This window comes from Peromyscus maniculatus, chromosome 15 (genome assembly GCF_049852395.1).
Source record: "Peromyscus maniculatus bairdii isolate BWxNUB_F1_BW_parent chromosome 15, HU_Pman_BW_mat_3.1, whole genome shotgun sequence".
In the NCBI taxonomy this organism is placed as follows: Eukaryota; Metazoa; Chordata; class Mammalia; order Rodentia; family Cricetidae; genus Peromyscus; species Peromyscus maniculatus.
In genome coordinates this window covers 6,538,610-6,566,072 of record NC_134866.1, presented here as the reverse complement: position 1 = coordinate 6,566,072, position 27,463 = coordinate 6,538,610, and the positions used below count along the sequence as shown (strand labels likewise).

The 27,463-nt window shown below is 40.1% G+C and overlaps 1 protein-coding gene across 1 annotated transcript; it reads left to right on the top strand.

The window, feature by feature from the left end:
- Positions 1–14: 14 nt before the first annotated feature.
- On the top strand, positions 15–27,463 carry LOC143268731 (uncharacterized). The gene is made up of 4 exons (XM_076552256.1): positions 15–578; positions 8,087–8,213; positions 9,184–9,279; positions 18,490–27,463. The coding sequence occupies exons 1-4, from the start codon at positions 573–575 to the stop codon at positions 20,025–20,027; spliced, it is 1,767 nt and encodes a 588-aa protein (XP_076408371.1). The 5' UTR covers positions 15–572; the 3' UTR covers positions 20,028–27,463.

Genomic DNA, 27,463 nt, shown 5'->3' with positions numbered 1-27,463 from the left:
GGAGGCCTAGTCAGGCCTGAGCCACAGTCAACAGAAACCAAATAAGGACAAAGCCTGGGATTTGTCCAGGCTTGCCCCAAAATGGAAAACTGTAACCCTGACAAGTCCCTAACTAGCCCTGGCCAATTAGAGCATACTAATATGATTGCCACTTGCTTAAGCCAATTGTCGATAAAATGACCTAACTGCCCTAAGAACTTCCCTTCAGCTGTGCTTAAAAGGAGCCTGCCAGCTCCTCTCAGGGTCATCATTTTGCCTTTGTGTGGAATGGACGGCCCAAGCATGCTGGCATAAATAACCTTTTTGCTAATTGCATTCGTGGATGGTGGTCTTTTGTGGGACTTCTCCAGAACACTAACAGGCACAAATCCAGGAACTGAAGAAATCAACTAATGAGTTCCCGGAATTTTCTTCCCTCAGACTTCTGGGAAATGTAGTCTTAGGAGCTGTGACATCACGGGGCGGGGGGCATCCAGGAAATACGCACTTGGCTTTTGGTGTCAACACACGTGAGTCTTCCTTAAAGTTAGAAGAGAGTCCTGTCTGCTCTACATTCCTGCTGCGTCTCTGACATGGAGGTTGGTCCGGGGTGCAGCGCAGCCTCAGGCACTGTGCGGGGTGCGGGGTGGAAGGTTGGGGGGTGCGGGGGTCCGACTTGGAGGGAGTGGACCTGGGCTGGGTGGGAGGGCGGAAGAAGCTGCCTTGGAGGTGCTGTGCTGAACTGACGGGGTCACGTGAGGTTGCAGGTCAGGGCTGGGGAGAGGGCGATAGGGACTGTACACTGTGTGATGCTTTCTTTAGGACGTTGCGTGCACCCAAAGTCTGCCTTGGTCTTTTAGAACAGGAGAGCTGCTTGGTAGCGTGGAATAGATGATAGTGCCAAGTCCAGGATTGCAAACTAATGACGGTCAGCTGACTGCTCCTGAGGTGGAGCTGGGAGCTCAGTGAGCAGCTTTGGTGGGGAAGCATGCTTCTCTAGCTGAGCCGTTCTCACATGGACGCTGTCAGATTTCTCAGAATCTGTAGAGCAAACGGGGTCTGGTCCTTCCTGAACTCTGTAGCCGGCCTAGTGTAACGGTCTTGAGGTCTTGATCGTGGTCATTTTGTCTGACAGGTAAAGAATTAAGAGAGGAAAAATCCAACGTGCAATAGGTCTCATGTAGGAAATTCTAGAGCACAGCAGACAGATCAGCCAGAATCAGCTGCTACAGAAAACGACTGAGAGAACACACATACATCCCCCACACAAAGGGACCCTCTGCAGGAAGAAGGGGAACTGGAGAAGCTGACTCTAGGCCTCACCTGGAGGTCTGGGTTTTCTTAGCTTTTGAAAGATCTTCCATCCATAATGTAGGGTAAACTAACTATAAAAACGACAGGATGTCTGCTTGACCAACAATGATTGTGTCAACATGTCTTGATCTGGCCTTGAGCTAGTTCATAAACAGGGTCCCTGGAACAGGTGAAAAACTCTCATGGCCTTGGGTTCCAGTGCCAGACTTTTGTGTCAGGTCAGCGGGGTGAGGAAGAACTCACAGACCTGTGTGTATTCATGTGATTTACAGTAAACCGACCTGTGACAGAAAAGAAACTTCAGTCTACTCTATTGCCCATCCCTGTCATCTCTGCATTTGTGAGGGGGAGGCAGGACCCTCTGGTCCTCCCCTGCTTCATAGCAAATTGAAAGCCAGAGTCTCTGTCAGAAAACTTTTAAACATACTTAAATGATGGGATAAACACTTTCTATGGTTCATTTCATGTTTCTTACATTGAGTGCCATGACAAATCCATGCAGTCAACCCATTGCTGACTTAAGAACTGCTTGTGGTTAACGTCTGTTGACACATTTCACATGTAATTTAAACTTTTGTCACTGAGTTGGGCTCCTTTAGGGAGTGACCCTTGCAGTGAGTTCTCCATTGGGGACCTGTTCTAGTTCTCTCATAGAACAGGGTTTTCCATCTTCACTCTGTCTAGACTCTTGCCATTCTCCATGGTCATCAATTTCCCCTACTCTTGGAAATTCATAGTTAAAAAGAGTGGAATCTCTGTTTTCTGGGTTTTTTTTCTCACTTAGTTGTAAAGGTGAGAACGTGGTCTGCATGCTGCAAAGGTGCTTTCAACAGAGTTCAGTTGCTTTTCCCTTGAGAAATTAAAGGGTGTTCTGTTCATCAAATTTATCTGGTCTGCTTGTGATTTGAAGATGTATTGGCCTCTTCACTGCTGCTTAAGTCTGCCCTTTATTAAAAGACATTTTCAGTGTAATCATTCTTGACAGAGTAGACCTTTCCTCTGCACCAAAGTCTTGAGAGCATGCCCCACCCCCTCAAGTGCAATCAACACTTTAGTGATTTACAAACTAGGTGTGCTTACCTACTGTTAACTCATTCAACGTGTAATTTAAACTTTGTCCCTAACATGTTTTTGTTGAAGACTTTTTTGGTGATCAGATACTGGTTTGCATTTACTCTGTGAGGAAGAATTCTCAATGTCTTGCTTAAATATTCCTGCTTGTAGTGATTGTTCATTCTTTTTGGATATTAATCTATGTTTGTTACTGTCATGACCTGATGCTGATTTCTTCTGGTTTCACTGATTTCTTCCAGGTTGCTCCTTTCATACTAATCTGAGCCTCCATTATTTCTTCATTTCCATTCTGCAGTTCTTGACTGATGTGGCTGCTATGGTTACATTCCTGGGTCTTTTTCTGCAGCTGCAGCAGGGATGCCTTCCCCTGTCCTTACTCCAGAGGTTCTACTGTGTGCAGATGCTTCTTACAGTGAGCCAGAACAAAACCACTTCCTCCCTGTCCTTCACATGGGCACTGCCATGTCCAACCAGTAAAGCAAAGTGCTCATGTTGGTTCCTGCTCTTCACAGGTCCAGTCCAGGTCCCCTTGTTGAGCAGTCCTGTCTCTTTCCTCCCAGGCTTCTTTCATTGTATTCTAATGTCAGTGTGAGGGAGGGAGTTCCTTGTGTTTACAGCTCATGCATGAACCCTGCTGTGTTAGACATGTCATATCTGGAAAAACTCTGGAGGGGAGGGGTGCTGGGTGAGGATGTTCAATTCCTGCTGATTGATCTAAAGGACTATGTCAGAGGCCATGGAGAGAAATTGTAAAAGATTTGAACAGGGGTCAAACATGAGCAAGGAATAAACCTGAGCAGCACAGATTTTCATTGCATTGTCATTTTGGTTATATTTGTGCCTGTCATAGTGTCCTCCATAGTCATTATCACATGCAGCAACACTTTGAATTGAAAGGTGTGTGTGGTTCCATGACCAACTCTTTCAAAATCTGCATCCCATTGTTCTCTTCTTTGAAGCATCTGTATGAAATTAACTCAGATCTATGAGAGTGCATGTCCCAAATCCTTATTGGATATACTCCACATACTGTTGCTTTAAGAAGACTCAGAAACAACATATGGACTATAAAATCCACAAATACAACTAGGCATCTAATGTACAGAGCAAAGGATGTGATACTTATTTTTAAACTAAAATTATAATTATATAATTTATTTTTCCAAAGCAGATACTATTCTTTGTCTCCCATATTTGTTCATGCTTTAGTCCACTTGTTCAGTCATAAAATTGTATAGCTTGGTGGCTTTAAGCAAACATTAGTGATTATTTCATGGCACAGTTGTGTGAGTGAAGCCCTGGGACAAAGATCCAGGAGTTGCTGATTCATGATGTGTGTGCTGTGTATTGAAAGCACTGTGTTATGTAATCGGTAAATGGGTGATTTTCCAATGGAGGGTCACTATGTGTTAGTTCCTGGCCGGAAATACAGTCCTTCTTTGCTCATCATTTTGACTTCCCACCAATGTCCAGCTAGTCTTCAGTTTAGTCTGACTCTCCGAAAAGATATCTCTGAGGGATACTGACCGGAGATGCAAGAGTTCTTATTACATCTACTATGTCCATTCTGTTGTTCTAGGCTATCCTCTAGGACAGTCCACCATTCAACTGGAGTACAGATTTCCACCTCACAATTACAGTAAGAATGTGTAACAATTTTAAATGGATGGCAGTGTGCCCCTCTTAAGCTATGCATTAGAATTTCTTCATTATAGAAATGAATTTTGCCAGTCTGAAATTCCTCTGAAATGCTTGCTGTTAATTTTATTGGGTAAAATCCCTCCTAAATGATATCCTGTTCCCAGGTACACTGCCCTCCACCCACAGCTTCTCACAGGAGACTGGCCCAGGACAGCAGACACTTCCCCATGTAGAATGGTGCTATCTGTGCTGGGCAATGTGGGGAGTGGTCCTTATAGTTGACTCTGCTTTGGGGGCTGCTCAGGTTCTCTCAGGGGTTTATGTTTCCTGGGCTCTGGCCCTGCTCCACTCTCGTAATTTCCCCATTCTTGGTGACCCCCTAGTTCTGCAGCCTCACCTTTCCTAATGCTGTGACCCTTTAATAAGTTCCTCTTATTGTGGTGACCCCAAACCATAAAATTATTTTCCTTGCTGCTTCATAACTGTAATTTTGCTAAGGTTATTTACTGTAATGTAAATACTTTGGAGATGAAGGTTTGTCAAAGGAGTCGTGACCCCATGTTGAGAACCAGTGCCCTAGTTAAAACAGAGTGGGATCTGATTTTCTTTTATTTACTTCTAAAAGCGGCATCATTTCTATACTAGCTACAAAGAAGCTTCCAAAATAATTGAAATTCTTTTCCCTTGAGAAGGTGCTGGGTGTTCTTTTCACCAAATTGCTTCATTCTGCCTGTTTCTCGAATATCTGCAGGCCTCCTCATTGCTGCTCAAGTCTGCACTTTCTTTTTAAAAAAATTTCTATGTAGTCATTCTTTATGGAGGATACATTTCAGTTGTCCCTAAAGTCTTGTGATGATAAGGTACTCTCTCCTCCCTATGGTGAAAATATAATGCCCTTGAGACACAAGAGCCAGGGGATTGGAGCTGGATCTGACCTGAATGTCTTCTGCCTAAAGGTGAGTTTGCTTAGTGCTGGAAGGTGCTTTGCAAGTTCCAAGGGAGAGAAACAATAAATAGTCCTGCTTAGCTGTTATGCCCGTGAACCACAACAATGACCAGTATGGGATGATATCTCTAAAGGTGCCACAGTGTGTCTTACATCGTGGCCTTAGCAGCAGCTGTCAAAGGGACTTAGAGGGGACAGACCTATAGAATGCTTGGAGCTGCCTCTGATGACTTGTTAGGTCTTAAGTCATAGAGGAGAACATACTAATACCACCAAACCGTCATAATTCCTAACTGCACTCCAAGTACTTCTCCTTAGACCTAACTGAGTGTAGCTGTCACTGCTCCTCAAAGGCGCTTCTTTCTGCAGCACAGAGAACATTCCAGAAAACTAAAACTTACAAAGTGGACAGGACTATTGTCTGTGGTGCTGTGCCCCAAAAGATACCCTACACCACAGTTCCTGCACATGAGGCTCAGGGAATATCTCTGCAGAGGGGGCATATTGACTATGAGAGCCAGGGGTCCAGGAAGTCTGCTATGAGGCTGTGCCTTCTAGAAAGTGAAGGGAAGCTGCGCCCATGATACCCCAACAACATGGCTGCCTGAACAATGACAGTGGCACAAGATCCCCTGCAGGGGGCAGTCTGCTGGGTAAGCATCCAAGTGTAGGCACCTGAGAACTGCTAAGAGAGGGAGAATTAGTGTTTCCCAGGAAGGAAAGCACTCACTGTTCATCCAGTAACAAGTAGTCAGTCCTTAAAATGTACACAAGGGAATACTAAACAGAATCAGCCTTTCATGTTTATATAGTTAATGTATATATTTACATATACGTATTTATTGCTGTGTTTGTGGTGTGTGTAACAATAATAATTACACAAGTATACACTATGTATTTGAGACAGACTATTGGAGATGAGAGAAGTTGCAATGAATAGACAGAGGGGGAAATGACATACTTATATTTTAATTCTCTGAATTATATGTCACTCTTGCCAATTGTGACAATGTTGGTGAAACTGTAAGTTATTTCAGGCAGTAAAGATAAGACATGATCTCAGCAATATGTTAAATGTAATGAATTGAGACTCATGTAAGACAGAGATATGTTAAACATAAGAATCATAGCTAGCAGAAGTTGGAGCTATAACGGTATTTTCCATTGACCAGTGACCTCAGGAAGCCAACATTTGGGACTTCCTTGTTGTGGAAAATTAGTTTAACTGTGTAAAGAGGTTTTGCATTTGTTTATGTTGTTGTATATTTGTTTAACTGTGTAAAGATGTGTTGCATTTGTTTACCTTGCCTGCCTAGTAAGAGGAGAAATCTAGAAGATATAGACAGAGGGAGTCACCAGGGGCCAGACAGACAGACATGGAGGAAGCAGGAAAGCAGGACATATAGAATGAAAGAAAAGTAAAAGCAACAAGGCAAACTGATGACTAGAAACAGGGAAAATGAAGTTATAAGAGCAAGTGGGACAAGCCTAAGCTAAAAGCCAAGCTTTCCTAATTAATAAGAAGTCTCTGTGTCATCATTTGGGAGCTGGCTTGTGTCCTAAAGAAAAATGTCAACTACACTTTCTGAGCAATGAATGCTCTGGGACAGTGTGAAAAGAGGGAGAAGCCCCCAGTACTGTTGTCCTGAATGCTGGATGTGTGTAAGCATTATGGGGTACATTCAGAAGCCTGAAAGATAGTGTTTGAAGAGGTGACCATATCATAACTAGGAAGAGGATCTAAAGCTTAACCATGAAGTTATTATGGAATACCTCATTATTACATAAAATACTGATATTTCCTGTATTGATAAAAAGGAAAAATTAATGTGTGACTATTCTCTTAGGTCATTCTGGGACTTTACTCAATAAAATATGAAAACTATAAATTCTAAAATTAGCAAATTTTGATATAAGGAAATAACATCAGCAATTATATTTCTCAGCTTCAGCACATTTATACACAGGTTTTATATGTGCAGAACATGCTTTAGGAATACCGCAAACACCTGAATCAATGCCTGTCAGAGAAAAGACAGCAAGGGAAAAACGACAAAAAGATCCAGTGATGTCTATTCTATGTTAAATCTCAGCAGTGTTGTTAGTCCTGTACTTGCCTGTTTTCTCACATGATCAGATACTTAAATGACATTCAGTCTGTGAGTTCTGCCCCTGCCTGCTCCTTCTCACGTCCCTTGTCACCATCATTTGCACCATCAGTGAATCTGTAGAAATCCTGAAACCCAGATGACAGCCCGAGCTGCTGCATCAGACACTGTATTTTCATCTCACTTCACATTCGTGATTGTGCATATCAACTGTTGAGAAATTCCTTCTCCCCGACCATGACTTCCTCCTGTGAGAAACGTGTGTGTGTGTGTGTGTGTGTGTGTGTGTGTGTGTGTGTGTGTGTGTGTGGTGCATAGTAGCATATGGCACTAACTGCATATTCTGTGGATGTTTTCATTTTACATTCTACCTGTCTTAATTGGATCATGTCCAGCTGAGCTTATTGAATCTTTTACCTTGACTTTCCTTGAAGATGGGTCCAGTGTAAGATCATGTGACCACTTGAAACTTGTCTGAGAAATATTACTCACCTATGTAAGAAACATTTCCAGCTCTCTTTCATCCTGGGCAAAATTTAGATTTGTGTCCACAGGCACATGATGCCTGTGTTAGGGTTTTTATTGCTGTGATGAAGACCATGATGAAAGACATCTTGGAGAAGAAAGGGTTTATTTACACTACAACTTCAGGTAACAGTCCATCACTGAGGGAAGTCAAGGCAGGAACCTGAGGCAAGAGCTGGAGCAGAGGCCACAGAAGAGCACTGCTTCCTGACTTGTCCTGCCTGCTTTCCTATACCACATAGAAAAGCATCCCCAGGGTGGGCACCACCCATAACGGGCTGTGCTGTCTCATATCAATCACTAAGAAAATACACTCTGGGCTTGGCTACAGGGCAGTCCTAGGGAGGCATTTTCTCAATTATGCTTCTCTCTTCTCAAATGACCCTAACTAGTGTCAAGAAGACAGGAGAACTCTTCAGGCCAAATCATCTAGGTGTTTATATTATTAATGGTTTTAATTACATTAAAATGTGGTATCATTCATTGATCTTTATTTCAGGAAATGCTGTCCTTCTGGGATGTGGCCATTGAGTTCTCTGCAGAAGAGAGGGAATGCCTGGAGCCTGCTCAGTGGAATTTATACAGGGATGTGATGTTGGAGAATTACAGCAACCTTGATTTCCTTGGTGAGGCTCTCATCCATAGTGAATTCTCATTTCACCATCAACATGTAGCTTCCTCAATTTGCACGTTATCTCATGGGATCTCATTTCAACAGCCATTTTCATATCCTTTGTTTTCAGAAAAATTAGGGAGATTGCTGTATTAAAAATCATTTCTGGGCAGGTGAGATGGCTCAGTTGTTAAGAGCAATGGTGGATCTTCTAGAGGACTGGGTTTAATTCCCAGTACCTATATGGCACCTCACAATTCTCTGTAATCCCAAGATGACACCCTAATGTTGTGTGATATTTTGCTTGTTTTCTGACACAGCTTGCTTGGAGTCAGAGGGCGGAGCTAACACCTAGCTGACCATAGAGGTTTGGAGGACTGTAGAGAGGGACAGGAAGTGGTAAGGTGGGGCTGAGACAGGATCTCAGCTCTTTTGGATGGAGGAATGGAAGAGGTAGGAAGTCAGTGGTGGCTGCTCCCCTGCTTCTCTGATCTTTCAGGTTCTTTCCCCAATATCTGACTCCCAGTTTTTTATTGAAAAAGATTAAATTAATATATCATCCTCACACAGACATACATGCAGGCAAAACAACAATACACATGAAAAATAAAAATAAATTATGAAAAAAGGATCATTTCACTGTTTTTCTTTTTGTGTTTAGCCTTTCTGTGTTAAAAGTACATTTCCTTCCCTCTAGTGGGACGGTTAGAAATTCAATGGCATGAGACATGGAGTACTCTTGTTAATTACAGTGTTTCACAATTCAGTTTTAATGTTTTTCCTTTAAATGAAACTCAGCATCTGGATACTGTAAATTCCGTTATGTAGTGTAGTAATTCTGTCAGAAAACATTTAAGGAACTGATTATCTGCATTCATTTATTTCATCATCTCTTTCATTATAAGCCATGTACTGGAAGGCGCATGTCAGTTCCAAGTAAAAGAACACATAAACAATCTTGTTCCTTCTTTTTCTGCAAACAGGTCTTGCTGAGTCTAAGCCACACCTGGTGACACTTTTGGAGCAAAGACAGGAATCTTCAGATGTGACGAGACAAGCAGCAGCCAACGTGCAGCCAGGTGTGTAGGAATGAGGGGTTTGGGGCCAGGGTTGAGGTCCAAATATGTAGATGTAATTCTCAACGGTTTTACTAAATAAGAAACACAGAGCCAAATGCAGAGTTAAAAGCCCCAGAGATCAGAGAGCAGTAGCCCAAAGCTGTGACCACCTTCTTACCACCCGATGCCGCTGCTGTCCTTCCCCTGAGAAAGAGACCTAATTCCTGTGTGTCTGTCATTTTATCCTTGAACACTGTCGTGTGATTGGGATTAAGGGTGTGTGCTACCACTGCCAGACTTCTGCTATGGCTTGCTATTAGCTCTGACCCCCAGGCACTTTTATTTATTAACATACAAATAAAATCACATTTTAGCACAAATAAAATATCACCATACAAATATCCCCCAGAAAGGCAGGCTTTCCCATCACCCTGGAACATGACACTGTGGGAGTCATTCTTTAGGTCTCTCCTTCATGTCTTTATTGTCGAAGCTCATCTCTCAGAAGTGTATGATGGTTTAAGTCTCGAGCTTTGTATTTCCCCATCAGTGAGCTGTGCTTCCATTTACAGCATCTTCTAGGATTTTTCTTTTTGTTGAAAAGTCTCTCTTGTAGTTTAAGACTCAGGGAAAGAGAATTCAGTGCTGGTCAGACTGAGTGTCATTTATTTGCAGACATTTCAGGCAAACTCATAACAGGAAGCTCTCTACACCAAAGTGAGCATGATTGGGTTTATTAAGCCAAACCCACAGTTCCATCACTGAGGGCCAGGCAGGGACAGAAGGCTCCACAGTCCCGTTGATTAGAACAATTTGGATAAAACTCAGACAACCTGGATTCATTTGCACAGCCCATTCCCTAGTGATCTTAGGGAAGAGTCAAAGCATTAACTTACCGTAGAAGGGGTTGTATTGGGCCTTTGGGTACACTGATTAAACAGAGGCTGTTTTGGTTTTTTCAACACTTTTACCACCAGTTGGTTCAGCAGGACCCACTATCAGCCCTATGAAGGGGAGGACAGAATGAGCTACAGGGCCTTATACTGTTGACTCAGAGATGCTCTCCAAGCCAGTTATGGGTACAGTGATTGTGTGCCTCTCTTTCATTCCAGTTAGTCTATCTATTTAGGCCTTTCACTTGCTATAAGGATCTGTGGTTTTGTAGGTTTTGTTTTGTTTTTCAAGTTAATATGTTTATTATATATTAGGTCTAACTGCTATTGGCATATATTTCCCAACACAACTTGTTAAAGAATTTATACACTTTTGTGTATAAGCCTGATGATCCCAGATATGTCAGAGCTAGTAAAATGTTTTGTTTGAGATCTTGTCAGTGTAGACACTGTGGCTATCCCTATAGGAAGCATTATAGCTAATATTACCAGTAGTCCAATGGTAGGAAGAGATCTTGTGGTTCCCTTCTTCTCAAGGTCCCCTGTTGATTCTCAGTCTTCCTCCAAGTATATAATTTCACTGGCATCAGATTTATAATAGGAGCAGGGCTGAGGAGTGTAGGTGGAGTTTTTTGCCGAGACCACAATCAGCTCTGTCCCACCAGCTACTCCCAAACAACCACTGAGAGACTTAATATTTATAAATGCTCAGCTAATAGCTCAAGCTTATTATTAACTAGCTCTTACATTTTAAATCAGTCCATATGTCTTATTTACATTCTGCCACATGGCAATATCTTTTCTTTGTATGGAATGTTTATCTCTTTCTCCTCTGTATCCTGGTGACTCCTGACTCTGTTCTTTTTGTACCCAACATTCTTTCTGCCCTGAAAATTCTACCTAGCATCAGCCAATCAGCTTTTTATTAACAATGAGAACAACACATCTTCACGATTTACAGAAGGATTATTCCATACCATTTTTCTCCTATTTGTCTTATTAAGAAGGATGGTTTTGCCAGGTAGTGGTGGTGTATGTCTTTAATCTCAGCACTTGGGAGACAGAAGCAGGAGTATCTTTGTGAGTTTGAGGCCAGCCTGGTCTACAGAGGGAGTTCCTGGACAGCCAGGGCTATTACACAGAGAAACCCTATCTTGAGAAAAAAAAAAAAAAAGGAAGATTTTAAGTTTAGCATAGTAAAGCTATGTATAACAAAACAGTTCTCAAGTAAGAACTACATATCCAGTTCATTTGTATTTGACAAATTTAGAGATAATATTTTATTATCTATTCCATCTTTGTGAATCGAAAAAAAATTTATTTCTAATTTACCTTTTATTATAACTAAGGAAATCTTTAACTCTAATTATTCATTCTTTAACTCAATCAAAGACCTCAGAAAGGTGAAATGTTACCTAATGACAGGGACATCTGGCTGCCTGGACAGTCACGGAAAATTTTATTGTAATATTGGGACATCCATCCTTGGCCTACAAGCCTAGAATATCTAACAGACAATTTTGAGAAGCAGGGAATTTTGAAGGATTGTCCTACTTTGTCTTGGCAAAGTTTGGCAGTCACTTTCTTTTGCATCTTGCTGGTCCAGGTTGGACAGCATACTGTCACCACTGAGGCAAAGGCAGTTCCTTTGTCCAAATGGCTAACTTTTGCCATAAAGAAAGTAAAAACTGCCAGGCGGTGGTGGCGCACACCTTTAATCCGAGCTCTTGGAAGGCAGAGCCAGGCAGATCTCTGTGAGTTTGAGGCCAGCCTGGTCTACAGAGCAAGATCCAGGACAGGCACCAAAACAACACAGAGAAACCCTGTCTCAAAAAAACAAAAAGAAAAAGAAAAGAAAGTAAACTCGATATGGAGTTTCTTCAATGCCCACCATCTTTGAAGTAAATTGGTGCTGCCAGGAGCAGACGTGTCTCACTGTCAAGAAAAGCTTTATGTTATTAAAACATTTTAAATGCCATATTCTATAGGTCTGTGAAGTTTTTGAAGACCATCTATCTATCTAAATAAATCTATTTATGACTTTTAAAACATACCTAGCATGACTATGAGTTTGATTATTATAAATGGCTACCAACCTTTATTTTTAATTATACATTACATTTAAAAATGAGCGGCATTGTTGCTTGAAATTCTAAAATGATCTTTTTTATAAAAAACTCAGAATCAGAGAGACAAAGGAACAAGCCACTGCCATGTCTCACCTCCCCAACCCCACAGATCCTCTGTTGAGTGCCTCTGAGTCCTCATTTGAAAGGCTCTCAGAGAAAAGGGCGTCATCCAAAAAGCATCGAGTTCCTGTCTACTAACACCTTATATACCTTTCTTTCTCCATCCAGCCCTCACTTCCTTCCCAGTGCTGGGATTAATGGCATGTGTGCTTCCCAAATACTGTTAGCAAAGGTGTGTTATCTCGAGTGCTGGGGTTAAAGATGTGAGCCGCCACTGCCTGGCCTCTATGTTTAATCTAGTGGCTTGTTCTGTTCTTTGATCTTAAGGCAAATTTTATTAGGGTACACAATGTATCACCACACTGCATAAACACAATATGCCAAACGAGTAGAAACATACACACAGTATAAAAAAAAATTAACCTTTAATTTGTATCAATAAACCAAAATCCATACCAGTGTAAACTATTTTGAGATTAATTATTGCCTTTTGGCTTAAAGTGGATTCAATAATCTACCCTTTTATCCCATCATTTCTGTATCATATCCCCCTTTTTCCTTTAGAAAGAGATCTTTGAATTTAACTCTTTTGTTTAGCCTTTTTTCTTTATTTTACTAAGAACAATAAAAACCTGTAACTAATCTCCCTTAAATAATAATAAACATCTGTAACCCACATGTTGGGAATGTGAGTGTCATTCTTTGGATTACTTCCTGTTCTCTATGGGCACTGGTATCTTTGTGGGAATCTTGAGTAAATCAGGATAATTGGTAGGTCTTGACTAGTGTAGTCTGTGAGGCTGGATCATCTCAGCCAACAGCCGTGAAACTGTTTAGGACACACAATTCTGAAAAAATTGCAACAGAGGTGCTCTGAGATGTTGGATTATGTGGGCCATCCATTTTTATTGCTGTCTGGTCCCCTTCTGAAAGTGCATAAACTTTTAAACGTAACATACATATCTGTGTTAATACAAGTATAGTGTATGTGGTATACACAAGTCAGCCAAAGATGAGTTTTTGTTTTATGTTTGAGCATGTAAAATATACATCACATGTTTTGTAGTTTTTCTATCTTTATTTCTTTATGTTTGTAGCCAGGAAATTTCCTGTTTTTTGGTTTTGTTTTTTTTTTTCAGTCAAGGCATTTTAAAAATATACAGGTTGGTTTAATCCAGCAGTTTTCATAGTCCAATGTGTCTTAGTAGTTGTTGTTCCTTCATTAGCAATCAGAAAATCCAAAGACAACACAACATACAGATCTAGACACTCTGTGTATTTCCCCTCTTTATGTGGCTTTTTTCTTTTATATTACTTTACTTTCTTTCCAAGGGCTTTTACTTTATTATTTTAAACACAGTTATATATTTTTTCTGACTGTCTCTACCCTTTTACTTTTCTTTCCCAAACCTTTGTACATTCTTAAACACACTGTAACTGGTCTAGAGATTTTTTTCCCCTGTCTGCATCTGTCTTTCCTGAGCATCTGCAACCTTTTCTGTCTGCATGAGCAAAACATCAAAGCTGCCACACAGTGTGCTTGCAGAGCTCAGGTGGCTCAAATCTGTAGGCAGCTGCCAGGAGACTCACCTCTTCCCACATGAGGGACACAAGACTAGGAAGCTGCATTCGGCTCCATTTTTGTGTTCAGTATTTTTTTAAAGCTTTCTCAGGTCTTATGTGATTGTGGTGCACCAAGTTGGAATGCCATTTGTAGGCAGAGTTTCCCTGTCCCAGCAGCTGCTCCAAAATAACCAAAGTGGAGACTTAATTATAAATGCTCGGCAAAAATACCTTAGGCTCATTATTAGCTGGCTCCTACATTTTAAACAAACCCATATTTGTATCTTCTTTCTACAGGATACATTCATCTTGTTTCTCTCTGTATCTACTGGCAACTCTTCTCTCTCCACTCTTCTTTTTCCCAGCATTCTCCTTGCCTAAAAAATCCTGCCTACCCATCAGCCAATCAGCTTTTTATTAACAGTGAGAGTAATATATATTCCTGTTGTACAAAAAGATTATTCCACAGCAGAGGAGCTGGTCCCAGATGTCTCTGGAAAGTAACTCAGAGTGACTGCTTTGGGTGAACTTTACAGTAAACCTCACCTCCTCCTCAGGCTGTAGTGCTTTCTTTACCTGATGTCGTGGGTCCACACATCGCATATGCAACTTAGTTTAAATGCGTGCCCATAGTTCATCCTGCTGTCCTGACCCACCATGTGGCAGAGCCTCTGTCATATATTATCTACCACTTTGCTGAGGATTCCTTACACAATCAGACATTGACATCTCAGCTCTGGGGTTAGCTTTGTTAAGAGGAGGAAATTCAAAGCCAGGGGTCAGGGCATGGCCATTTGAACTGGCGTGTAGTTCTCATATCAGTTGGGTGTCAAGCATAGGTATAAGGATCCCCTTGGTATCCTCAACTATCAGTTCAGGAGACATGGAGTGCTAAGAAATTGCAATGAGTGTTTTCATTGCTTGGCACATTTAGAATGTGGTGCAGAATCTAAGATCCTCCTCAGAGTGATAGAATCCACTCCATCTTGTGAAACATGAGGAGTGATTCATCTTCTCTACAGATAAGGAATAGGATTTCCTGGTCTGGTTTGCAGGTCAGAGGGAGACAGGAACAGCAGACACCGACAAGTCCTATTCCCCATGCATCCTTATCCTGTGTTGAAACTAGAATGCCATTAATTCAGCAGGTCTGTGTGCAATGTGAGAGTAAGGATGATCATCTATCTTGTGTGTCCTGCCCTACAAGTGTAGTATTCAATTTCAATAACCAGATTTCTATGTTGTTTTTGTTTTTGTTTTTAAAGACAGGGTTTGACTATAGCCTTGGCTTTCCTTGAGATAGCTTTTTAGACCAGGCTGGCACTGAACTCAAAATGATCTTTCTGCCTCTGCTCTTGAGTGCTGGGATTAAAAGTATGAGTCACCACTTCTGGCCCAATAACCAGTTACTTTAAGTACATCTGATTTTAATGTTATTCTATAGTAAGGAAAAAAGAAGTTGAACTTAAATTCATTTCAGTTACCTGCTTTAGGCTTAACTTTGATGACATGTACAGAGGACTGGATAATGGAAGGTAGGAAATTTTCTCTCCCTCTAATATTGTGTCTGTAAATGAATTATATTTGTATTTACCATGAATGTGAACACAACTCTGGGCACACTAAGTATATTCCACCATTGATTAGGTGACTCATCATTGGCTATTCTGTCTTAGTTACCTTTGTTGTAACAGCTTACAATTAAATAGTGACCCTCATCAGTAAGACTTGATAAATGAAGTAATTTATATCTGTTAAAAATTTCACACTCTAAAATTATGATTGTTGAATTGAAATTCTTTTATACCAAAACAAAATTTAAACATAAATACATTCATGGAGGAACTGGGCACTTCAGTCTCTTGAACCCTTTATAGTGTACTGTATAAAATCTAAATCAATCCTGCAGACCTTCTACGTTAAGTAGCCTGTTTCATCATAATACCATAAGGTGGAACTCAGTGCGAGGGATGAGGAAGTTGAAGAGGAATAGACATGGAGTTTCCCAGCTCCACTAACACAGCCTCAGAGAGGACGTTGGCACTGCCCATGGAGGACAGGCAGGAGGACAGAGGAACCCCACAGCGTCCAAGTAGCCTTGAATCCACAGTGAGCTCAGAGAGTGGCTGACTCGCTGTTCCACAAGGAGGGTCAGGAAAGGTGACAAAGTGTAAGGTCCATAACAACAGCAGAGAGAGCACAGATGGAGTGGACGATACAGTCACTCCTTCGGCATCCACAGAAATGACATAAGGTGTGGATTTAACTGAATTTTATCCCTTACTTCTTCAGTCAACATCTTTACTCTTAGAAGGAGACCCAGGGAAGGAGTCCCTGTCAGCTGTTTTACCAGAATATGGACAAGACAAAAATACCCACACCTACCCCGTTGGAGGACCAGAAGGACAGCGTTGGGTTTTGTGTCAGGAAATGCAGTGGTCATTCCGGCACTCTCCAACCCGAGTTTAATTGGGTTTATAAAGCCAAACCCACAGTTACATCATACCACAGCCAGATCAGGGGCCAAAAATCCAAAACTTTTACCTTCATTGATTCACACAATTTGTTTCTTGTTGTAAAACAGTGGATCTTCTAGACCTGCCCATGAGGCTGCCTGAGAACATTTTCTCAGCAGGATTGTCCAGTTGGGGGAGCAGTTGGGTAAAACTTAGGCAAAATAAATGACTCACTTTGAACAGTTCGGTAACAGACTCTGTACTAGTTTCTACACATCTGAAAATTGCACACATTTCTAAATACCTAGGTGTGAGACCATTGTATGAACCTAACTTCACACATGAGTTCTTTCATGTCACTTAGATACATGTTGAGGAAAGTGACCCCATCAGAGTTTTTTGTCTTTGATGAAGATATCTTCTAAATATTTTCTTTATCACACACTCGGCAATAAGGGTTTAAAATGCATGCCCTTTGTGGATATATATTCAAAGATTAAAACTGTCCGTAACTAGGAGTATACATTTCATACCTCACCACTAAGCTTTCAAAATTTTGTGGTTTCAAAATGTTTTTCTTTACTTTGCGATTTGATATTCTTTGGTATTATTTCAGAGGTGTGTATAACCTATAATCATTTGTTATACATTCCCTATATATTTTGGTGGATTGATGCAACACATTGATAAAGTACATAAGGACAGTGTAAGATATCAGAATATCTACAAGCTCTGCTCTGTGAATTGTTACTTCATAGGTAAACACAGGTTTCCTGTTTTCATGCCTCGTTCCTTGTCTCTCTATTTAGTGCTCAATAGCAGTTTACTCTTGTAAGTAAAGAAATTTTAGAAATACATAATTTTATTGCCTAGGCATGGTGGCCTACTCCATTAATCCCATTAATCCCAGCACTTGAGAGACAGAGGTAGGTGGATTTCTGAGTTTGAGGCCAGCCTGGTCTAGATATTGAGTTCCAGGACAGCAAGGTCTACATAGAGAACCATTGTCTCGAAAAAACAAAAACAATCAAAAAAGGAAATCAGTCATTTTGTCATCTATTCACTGACAAATATGTTGCCACAGCAAAATTTGTGTAATGCACAGGTGAACCTGAAGTTTTCTTTTTTATCATGACTTGATATGTTTCAAGTTATCAACATATATACTCCAGGTTTATATGTTCTTGTCATCCAAATAAAACAAAATACTGTCCTGAATTTTTGAGCAATAAACTTATCTACTTCTTGTGTAGCATACCTTTTGTACCTTCCAAAATAAAACTCTATGTGGAGGATAAAAATCTTGTATTTAGATGATAGCCCAAATTCACAAAATCACAATTAACTTTCTCTTTCCAGGCTCGGTTACTTTATAATTTCATGGGTGTCTGGCCATATAACGTCTCTGTTGTTTAATGGGCTTATTTCTCTTAGTAAAATGCCCTTACAACTTACTTAGTTATTAAACTTTGAATAATATGCCATTATTTCTATATTCTATCCTGTTGTGCCCTTTGTCTAGTAGAAGTAGAGATCATTGCTACCTACAATATTTTAGCATTTATGCTTAGTGCCTATAGGTTTTGAAATGTTCTATGTTGGGGAATATTATTTTAAAGTGTGTTACTTTTGTTTATGTTGCATTTGTTTAACTCGTGAAGCTGTGTTATTGTGCCTATCTGAAATACTTGATGGTCTAATAAAGAGCTGAACATCCAATGACAAGACAGGAGAAAAAATAGGTGGGGCTGGCAGGCAGAAGGAATTAATAGAAGGAGATCTAGGAGTGAGAGAAAGAAGTGGAGGGCAGGGGCCAGCCACTCAGTCACCAAACCATCCACAGAGTAAGAGTAAAAGTGAGATAGGATAATCTAGGTTGAGAAAAACTGTCAAGAAACAAGCCAAGCTAAGGCTAGACATTTATATGTCAGAATAAGCCTCTGTGTGTGATTGATTTGGGAGCTGGGTTTTGGGTCCCAAAAGAAAATAAACAAATAAACAACAATAGTACTGTACTTTCTCATTCATGCTACAATATGTAGGAGTAAAAATTTCCTTTTAAAAAGATTAGCATTGTAAGTATGAAGAATATTTCCTAGTTTTGTTCATATCTCAACTTTTCCTCAACAGGAACAACAACCGATGATTATAACATTTACAACAAGGCCATTGATTGTAACTCACCGCATATTCAACACCAGAGAATTCATACAAAGGAGAAACCCTACAAGTGTAAAGAATGTGGTAAGGCCCTTAGTTCTCATAAAACACTTTCCATACACCAGAGACTTCATACTGGAGAAAAACCCTATAAGTGTAAAGAATGTCATAAGGCGTTTAGTACTCGCTCATCACTTTTTATACACCAGAAAAACCATACTGATGAAAAAACTTACAAGTGTGAAGAATGTGGCAAATTATTTTACTATCCTTCAATGCTGAAGCAACATCAAAGAATTCATTCTGGAGAAAAACCCTACAAGTGTGAAGAGTGTGGCAGAGCTTTTTATGAACCATCATTCCTTCAGGTGCATCAGCGAATTCATACAGCAGAGAAGAAACACTACAAGTGTGAAGAATGTGGCAAATGTTTTTCCTCACTTTTGTACCTTAAACAACATCAAGCAGTTCACTCCAAAGACAGTCCCTACAAGTGTGAAGAGTGTGGCAAGAGTTTTTCCCATTCTGCAAAGCTTCAGGAACATCATACAATTCATAGTGCAGAGAGACCATACAGGTGTGAAGAATGTCACAAAGCCTTTCGTTATCACTCTGGCCTTGAGAACCACAAGGCAGTTCATACTGGAGAGAAACTTTACAAGTGTAAACTGAGTGGAAAAGAATTTACTAAGACTGCTTTCCTCATTGAGGACAAGGCAGCTCATCTTGCAGAGAAAGCCTACAAGTGCGAAGAGTGTGGCAAGTGCTTCTGCTCATCTTCATCGCTTAAACGACATCAAACAATCCATTCTGAAGACAATCCCTGCAAATGTGAAGAGTGTGGCAAAAGGTTTTCCTCCTTTGCACACCTTCAAGAGCATCAGACGGTCCACACTGGAGAGAAAGCCTACAAGTGTAAAGAGTGTGGCAAATGTTTTTGCTCATCTTCATCCCTTATACGACATCAACCAATCCATTCTGAAGACAATCCCTACAAGTGTGCAGAGTGTGGTAAAATGTTGTCCTGTTTTACAAACCTTCAAGAACATCAGACAATTCATACTGGAGAGAAATCATACAAGTGTGAAAAATGTGGCAAATGTTTTTATTTATCTTCATCCCTTCGGCGCCATCAAACAATTCACTCTGAAGACAATCCCTACAAGTGTGAAGAGTGTGGCAGATGTTTTTATTCATCTTTATCCCTTAGAGGACATCAGACAATCCATTCTGAAGACAATCCTTATACCTGTGCAGACTGTGGCAAACGGTTTTCCTATTCTAGGAGTTTTCGGGAACATCAAACAATTCACACTGGAGAGAAACCCTACAAGTGTGAAGAATGTCACAAAGCCTTTCATTATCTCTCATCCCTTAGGAAACACAAGAAAGTTCATACTGGGCAGAAACTCTTCAAATGTGAAGACTGTGACAGATGTTTTTCCTCTTCTTCAACCCTTAGACGACATAAAAAAAAGACCAAAATTCATTCTGAAGGCAATTCTTAAAAGTGTGGGGAATATGGCATAGACTTTGTTAATCATTATAGATCCTTACTCAACACATGATAATTCATATGGGAGAGAAATCCTACAAATGTCTTAAAAAGTTTATTTCTTCAACCCTTAAAACACATCAAAAGATTCATTCTGACTACAAACTCCATAAGTGTGTGAAGTGTGGTAAAGTCTTTGCTAAGAATTCAGGTCTTATCCACTCTAATGTATCCATAGAGGAGAATATTAAGTTAATTATTTTGGAATGTCAACACAAACATCTAATTATCAAGAGCACAAACACTAAGCATGTCATCAGAGAAGAGTAGAGACTTCTCTTTGCTGTAACCAACAACAGTTTGTTCAAGCAGTGTGTTTGAAACTTGCCTTGATTAATGAGTTTCTTTATTCTGCAACTATAAATGTTCCATGAAATTTTCACCACGTTAACTTTCTCCATTGGGTGCCTGGAATCTGAGATCTGGGCTGTGTCATAGTTACTCTTGTTTTTCCCAGTAGAGTCATCCAAGCTCCTGTAATATCTCCCCTAGGTGTGTAAGAATCTCTGTCTCTCTGAGCTAGCAGGTTGTCATGCAGTATCTGGCTCCTGAATCCTTATTGGTAAAATAAAAGGATAGAGAGTTAGTTAAAAGTACATGCAGGCTTTTCTGGTCTAAGGCAGCAGCTGCAGAGACACAGTCATCAGGTGAGGCAGAGATGGCATCAGGTGCAGCTGCTGTGCCTCATAAAAAACAACAGTGCCCATAGAGCAATAATGGCAGGGAAGTTATGAGAGGAACCAATCTCTTTCTGATTGGATTTGAAGCTCATTCCACAAACGGGAACTAATGTGACATTAAATTGGTGATACACTTTTGCCTGGGTGATATGTGCTAGGGAGAATTTACTGCTGTTATTCTAATAAATGGATACTAACTACATCAACCCAAGTTCTCATCTTTCTACCAACAGAGTGAGGCACCTCTCAACACCCACCAGAAAATTTAATTGTGTTGTCGATGGAGAATAATACGCAGACACAAATTGGTTCAAGTGTAGAGAACATTAGACTGTGCAGGGCCCTAATCTAAAAGTGACACCTGTGTCACACATTGTAAAAGAGGTCCCTTACGAACATCTAAAGCCAAAAGTCATGGGTTTCCGAGGGAGAAGAGGCAGAAAGAATGTCAGAGCCAGATGTAGTAGGTGTCTCCACTAAGATAGTAGAAGTGTTGAAACATCTGTAGAACAGTGAAACATTGCTAGAAATGTCACTACCATTTCATGCATGAACACACTGTGGCACCAGGTGGTGGTGCATGCCTTTAATCCCAGCACTTGGGAGGCAGAGGCAGGTGGATTTTTATGAGTTCCAAGCTAGCCTGGTGTACAGAGCAAGTTCCAGAATAGGATCCAAAACGACACAGAAAAACCCTGTCTCCAAAACAAGACAACAACAACAAAAAACCCCATACTGTGGCTATTATTACCCAGACAACACTTACACAAACTAAACGGGACATAGAACAAGCATGGTTGCATTAGGCCCTCACTGTGTCTCTCCCTAAGCGGAGGAGCTATTGGCAATTGATGCCTCCTGAGGGAGAGAGTCAACCTGAGAGGCTTCCAGGTTCCAGTCAAACTGACCTACACCCCTACACATGGAGGGAGCACTAAGTGGGATGAAGGAAATAACAAAGAAAAAGCCCACCAAATAGGGAGAGTAAAGTGTTTTTAAGGGTGAGAAGCAATAGGTGAAGGAATGTGGAGATTTGAATAAAACATTTATATACATATGTTAAATTCTCCCAAAATAAATATTTTAATGCTTGCTTGTTGGCTTTAGACACATCCAAACTGACCCGTTTTAGCAGTGATTACAGCACATGAATCCGGGTGTCATAAAGTTTACAGAGGGTCAGCTTCCTACTGGGAAGGCATCATGAGGGATCAAGTGAGTGACTCCCAGAAGGGCTCAGATGTGAGGACTCAGGAGCCCTGCACCACTGTAACCTCAGGGCAGAGACAGGGACAGTTTTGCAGAGATGAGATTCAGCAGTCTCACCACATGTTGTCCACTTGGCTTTGCCATGAGTACATAGAGTAATGAGGAGCAGTGGTTTTACCTCCCTCCTGCCTTCATAGTGATCACAGATGTTGTTGTTCCTGTTTACCCATCATTGCTAAAGTTAGGAAAGGAGCCTAACAGTCAAATGTAGAAAGTTACCAGACAACATGTCGCATATCTCTGTCATTGAGTTTTGTTAATGTGATATGCACAATTAAAAAAAAAAAAACAAAAAAAAACAGAAAAATGAAAAACCTCTAGATTACGTGGCAATGAAAGTGTCTATGATTCTGGCTTTAATCTCCATCAGAGTTAATAACAAAGAAAGGCTGATATGTGGGAAGGTTTCTTTTTTTTAAAATGTCTAAGATGTGGTCACCAATACACCTTGAACAAAGGTTGGGTGTGCTATGTGTATGTGATAAACTGAGATGATAGTCTTAGTTCAGAAATGATCTGAATGTAGATTTACAGTCTACGTGTACAGCTGGCTAAGTGAGATCGCTTTCACAGTTCTGCATGTATCCCATCGGCTCCCCATTAGTCACTGAACTCTTAAAACTGGTATTGTAACATTATTACAATGTTTTGCGCCAATTTTATAAACTTTACAGTACAATATGTGTTCCTTTTCTGAGGCAAACCAAAGGTATATTTCTCAAGGTTCTGCTGCTATCAGCAGTGTTGATGGAGGATTTTTTATACATTTGTAATAGATAGAAATGAACCAGAAAAAAAAGAAGAAAAAAAAGTGGTGGAGGAAAAGGTGAACACTGCAAGAATACTCAAAAGGGCTGAGAGTTGCAAACGCCAAGATTGGCTTTGCATAGTAAATGGAATAGAACAGCTCTGAACTATAGCTTACTTTTCCTGGTTTGGTCTGACAGAATGATTGAATGCTTTTGTACAAAAATCAGAGCCTTAAAAACAAGGATTTGGTGAGATTGTAAAATGGTGTGCCACTTTGGCAAAACAGTCTGGTGATTGGTCAAAATGCAAAACATTGTTACTCTGTTACTCAACAATTCTACCCTTAGGAATATAACCTCAAACTACTGAAAATGTGCACCTATGAAACATGTACATGAAGGTTTACAGCAGTGTGTTGCTAATAGAAAAAAAGTTAAAACAACTCAAATAGCTATCAAATACTGGAGAGAAATAAAATGTGGCTTATTCATACAATAGAATATTATTAAGACATAAAAATGAATGAGAAACTGACAGATTAAATTACTTTGGTGAACCTTCATAATTTCATTTGTAGATCTTTCCATTTCTAATTTATAAATACATTTGGGGTTATAAATTATAAATGTACTGCCTCCTGTCAACATTGTATACTTCTATTTGATGATTTCTGTGTCAAATATTATATGGAAATGTTTCCAAGTATTTTCTGTATTAACTGTGAATGAATAGAACAAAATAAATTGCCTGTGATGGAAAAATAAAAAATAAAAAAATAAAAAATAAAAAAAAAACAGAAAAATGAAAAACCTCTAGATTACGTGGCAATGAAAGTGTCTATGATTCTGGCTTTAATCTCCATCAGAGTTAATAACAAAGAAAGGCTGATATGTGGGAAGGTTTCTTTTTTTTAAAATGTCTAAGATGTGGTCACCAATACACCTTGAACAAAGGTTGGGTGTGCTATGTGTATGTGAGTCAATGTTTCCTTCCTGCTTGGGTCTGTAGCTAGTTAGTAATTTTTTCAGAATATAAGAAGATTTCATTATGAATGGAAATGACCTTAATGGATGTACATTTGTTCTACAAGAGAATGATTTCTTAGAGCTACAGTCTGTGGGGAAAGCTTCTCAAGGGACCAGCTCATGTGAGAAGTATGGCAGAGATACACTCAGGAGTAAATAACATAGCAAAGGCTCACACTGTCAAGAGTAGACAGTATAGCAGAGACATATACTCTCAGGACTAAATAGTACAGACTCATATCTCAGCTGGCATTTCTCATTTAAATCTTTATTTTTAAACTTTATTAATTTGAAAGTAAAGAATAATTTATATGTGAAAATTATCAAGAGCTGAAAACTACAGTTTTGTGGAATATTATTTTAACTAGGCAAAGGTGTGTTACATTTGTTTATGCTGTGGAACATTACTTTAACTCTGTAAAGTTGTGTTACATTTGTTTTTGCTTCCGTTATTAACAATGTAAAGATGTGTTGCATTTGTTTCATCTTGCCTGCCTAAGGCACCTGATTGCTCTAATAAAATGCTGAATGGCCAATAGCTAGGCAGGATAGTGATATGTGCAGCTCACAGGCAGATAGAATAAATAGGAAGAAAAATCTAGGGTGGAGGAAAAGTAGAAGAGAATGAGGGATAGAAGGACATGCCAGGGCCAGAAGCCAAGTAGCCACCAGACAGCCATAGAGACAGCAGGAAAACAAGATATACAGGAAAAAAAAAAGAAGGATAAAGAGCCCCAAGGTAAAAATATAGATAAAGAGAAACAAGTTAAGCTATAGGAACTAGCAAGAAACAAGCCTGAGCTAAGGCTGAGCATTCATAACGAATAAGTCTCCGTGCATGATTTGGGAGCTGGTTGGTGGCCCAAGAGACAGCCTATTACACTACAGAGGTCATGAACTTCTGTGCAGTTAGAAGAGACATTCAGTTAGAAGGGACATTCAGAACAGACTCTGAGGCATTCACATTGGATTTGACACTGTCTGCACTGAATATATTTTATGCACTTATACACCATGAAAACTAAAATCCATGGCAGAGTTGGAACCTAAAAATCAGTTCTTATGTCCTCTTTCACAACCCATGTTCATTACCTGATTTAAATCGTTCTCATCTCCTAATATTTAACCTTTATTCCCTTTTCTACTTTACATAGTATATGCACATACACATTTCTTAACATATGTAGATATATTACTGTCTATACTAACCATATGGGAACATGCAGTATATTTCTTTATATGACTGGGTGATCTCAACTGATATATGTTCAACATTCATCCATTTTTCTGTAAAATTTTGTGATCACTGAGGTGAGTACACATTCTTTCTCTTCTCCATGGGAAAATCACAAAAAAAAGTGTCTTTTTAATTGCCATGAGATGATACATTAATAATTCATGGATCATTGTTTCATTGTGCAAATGTCCTCTGCTGGAGAGCATAGTATCAGGTGGGCAAGCCTTTTCTTCAATCAGTAACAGTTTACATATTTATCCACAATAGGAGGTAGATAAAGCTAACTGGGAATGTCTTGGGATCCTGCATTTTCAAAATCCACCCCCCAGTGACACATCCCTTATGACAAGGCCATACCTCCTAATCCTTCCCAAACAGTTCCTACCAACTGGTGCCCAAGCCTTCCATTGTATGAGCCTATAGGTGACATTCTCATTCTAAGACCACAGTGACTTTAAATTCATAGACCATTTGAAATCTGATGTAATTGTCAGAGAGATTAAGGTCAATATTGGCAATTCTGATACCTTGAGCCAATGATAAATGTGTTCTGAGCCAAGAACACATCCATGGAAGCCTCTATCTTTTGGAAGTGCAATTTAATTTGAAAGGTGAGGAGCCCTCGTAGAGGTTCAGGCTCTAAACTATACTTCTAGGAAAGTTTCTTCAGGGACAGAACCCAGATAACAAAAGAAACCTTGCTATGGGGTCTGGAACTATCCCAAGATTGAAGCCAAACTTGAAGGCACTGTCCAAATTGTACTACATATGTAGACACTAAGGTGCAACATGTAAGTCAACATGGAGCTTTGCAGCAGGGTTAAAGAGAACTGATTCAATACGAAAGATGCAAATGACAGCTAAGTTGCCTTGGAAACCACTGTGGGATGTCTTTCTGTACACTGTGAATATGTGTTGCTCTGATTGGTTGATGAACAAAGCTGCATTGACTTATGGCAGGGCAGGATAAGGTTAGGAGGAACATGCAATCTAAAGACTAGATGAAGAAGGGTGGAGTCGGAGGAGAGTCGAGCCAGCTGCCCAAGGAGCAACAAGATGCCAGCAGACTGGTAATGCACGGCCACGTGGCAACATAGATTAATAGAAATGGGTTGAATTAAGTTATAAGAGCTAGCTAACAAGAAGCCTGACCCATAGCACATACAGTTTGTAAATAATATAAGTCTCTGTATGCTTACATAGGACCAAACAGCTGTGGGACTCAAGTGGGAGAGATTCATCTAACTTGGGGGCCCAGGCAGGACCAGAGAAACTTCCAGCTACAGGAAACCCATCCTATACTCATGACAGAAACATAGCAAAGTCTAGACAAAAGCTATCTTTTCTTCAGAGTAAAGAGATGAAAGTTGGAGTTTACACAATTCTTTGGAATCCAGACATTTCAATCAGGATCCTCAGATAGCGTGCACGAGATGTTGCAGGATTCGCAATTTCCCACTGCGTTTCTGTCTTACTTATTATCTTTTCTTGCTAGATGACATCTGCCTTGTGGAGTGGCAGGTCCCCACTATTCCATGGCTTGCTGAAGCCATAATATTGTAAGCACAGTGGGATAAGCAATTGTTTGAATTACAAAGTCAGTTTGACTCTTTGGAGTATTAGATTCTAGAAGAACATAGAGAAGTGAACTGCTTTTCCCAGTAAGAGATGAAAGTGAAACTCTCAGAAGCTACCAGGGTAGAGGTTATAGTATATAGTTAGGTATTTGATTGTTGCAATAAGATTATTTGATATGTTTTTATTTTAGAAATAATAATTTGTGTGTCCTGATTTTGAGAAACTGAGGCAAATTCAAGGCAGAAGCCACGAATTTCAAAATACTGTCACATTGGAATCCTTTCAGCATCAGAGAAGAGGAAATTGCACACAGCAGATGAAATCTCTGCAGAGGGAATTCCAGCAATGGATAAAGGTGAGGTGTCATTACGTCTGTGTTTGAGCCAGGACCTGTGTCCTTCCATTTTGGAGAGGAGCAGGTTGTAAGCATCAGCTCACAGCACACCTGGAGCTGAATACACACCTGGGGTTGTAAAAAAACAAAGAACAAAAACCAGGGAACATGGTCAAAATTCTAGTAGAACCCTCCCCAAAACTGAATTTTTTATACAGATTAATAGTTGAGAGCTGCAAGGAACTTAAGGACAGGTGACAAAGCCTGAGATGGATTATGGAGTTCTTTGCAAGTAAATGTCAGAGAGTTGAACTTTAACTTTCTTCAGTGATTATACCATCTCTGTGTCCCTGAGGAATCTCCTACACTGCAGGGATTCCAGTGTTCACAGGAAAACTGTTTTACAAGCTGTGGAGGCAGATCCATATCTGGAACCTTCAGAGTGTCAGTACAGAGCAATTTGGATTATTTATATGTAGAACTGCATATTAAGACAAAGCCTAACTTGTACTCAAA

Excerpts from the sequence above, each read along its gene's own strand:
- LOC143268731 (XM_076552256.1), top strand. Across the intron at positions 8,214-9,183 it reads CAGCAACCTTGATTTCCTTG|GTCTTGCTGAGTCTAAGCCA; the intron begins GTGAGGCTCTCA and ends TTCTGCAAACAG. Across the intron at positions 9,280-18,489 it reads AGCAGCCAACGTGCAGCCAG|GAACAACAACCGATGATTAT; the intron begins GTGTGTAGGAAT and ends TTTCCTCAACAG.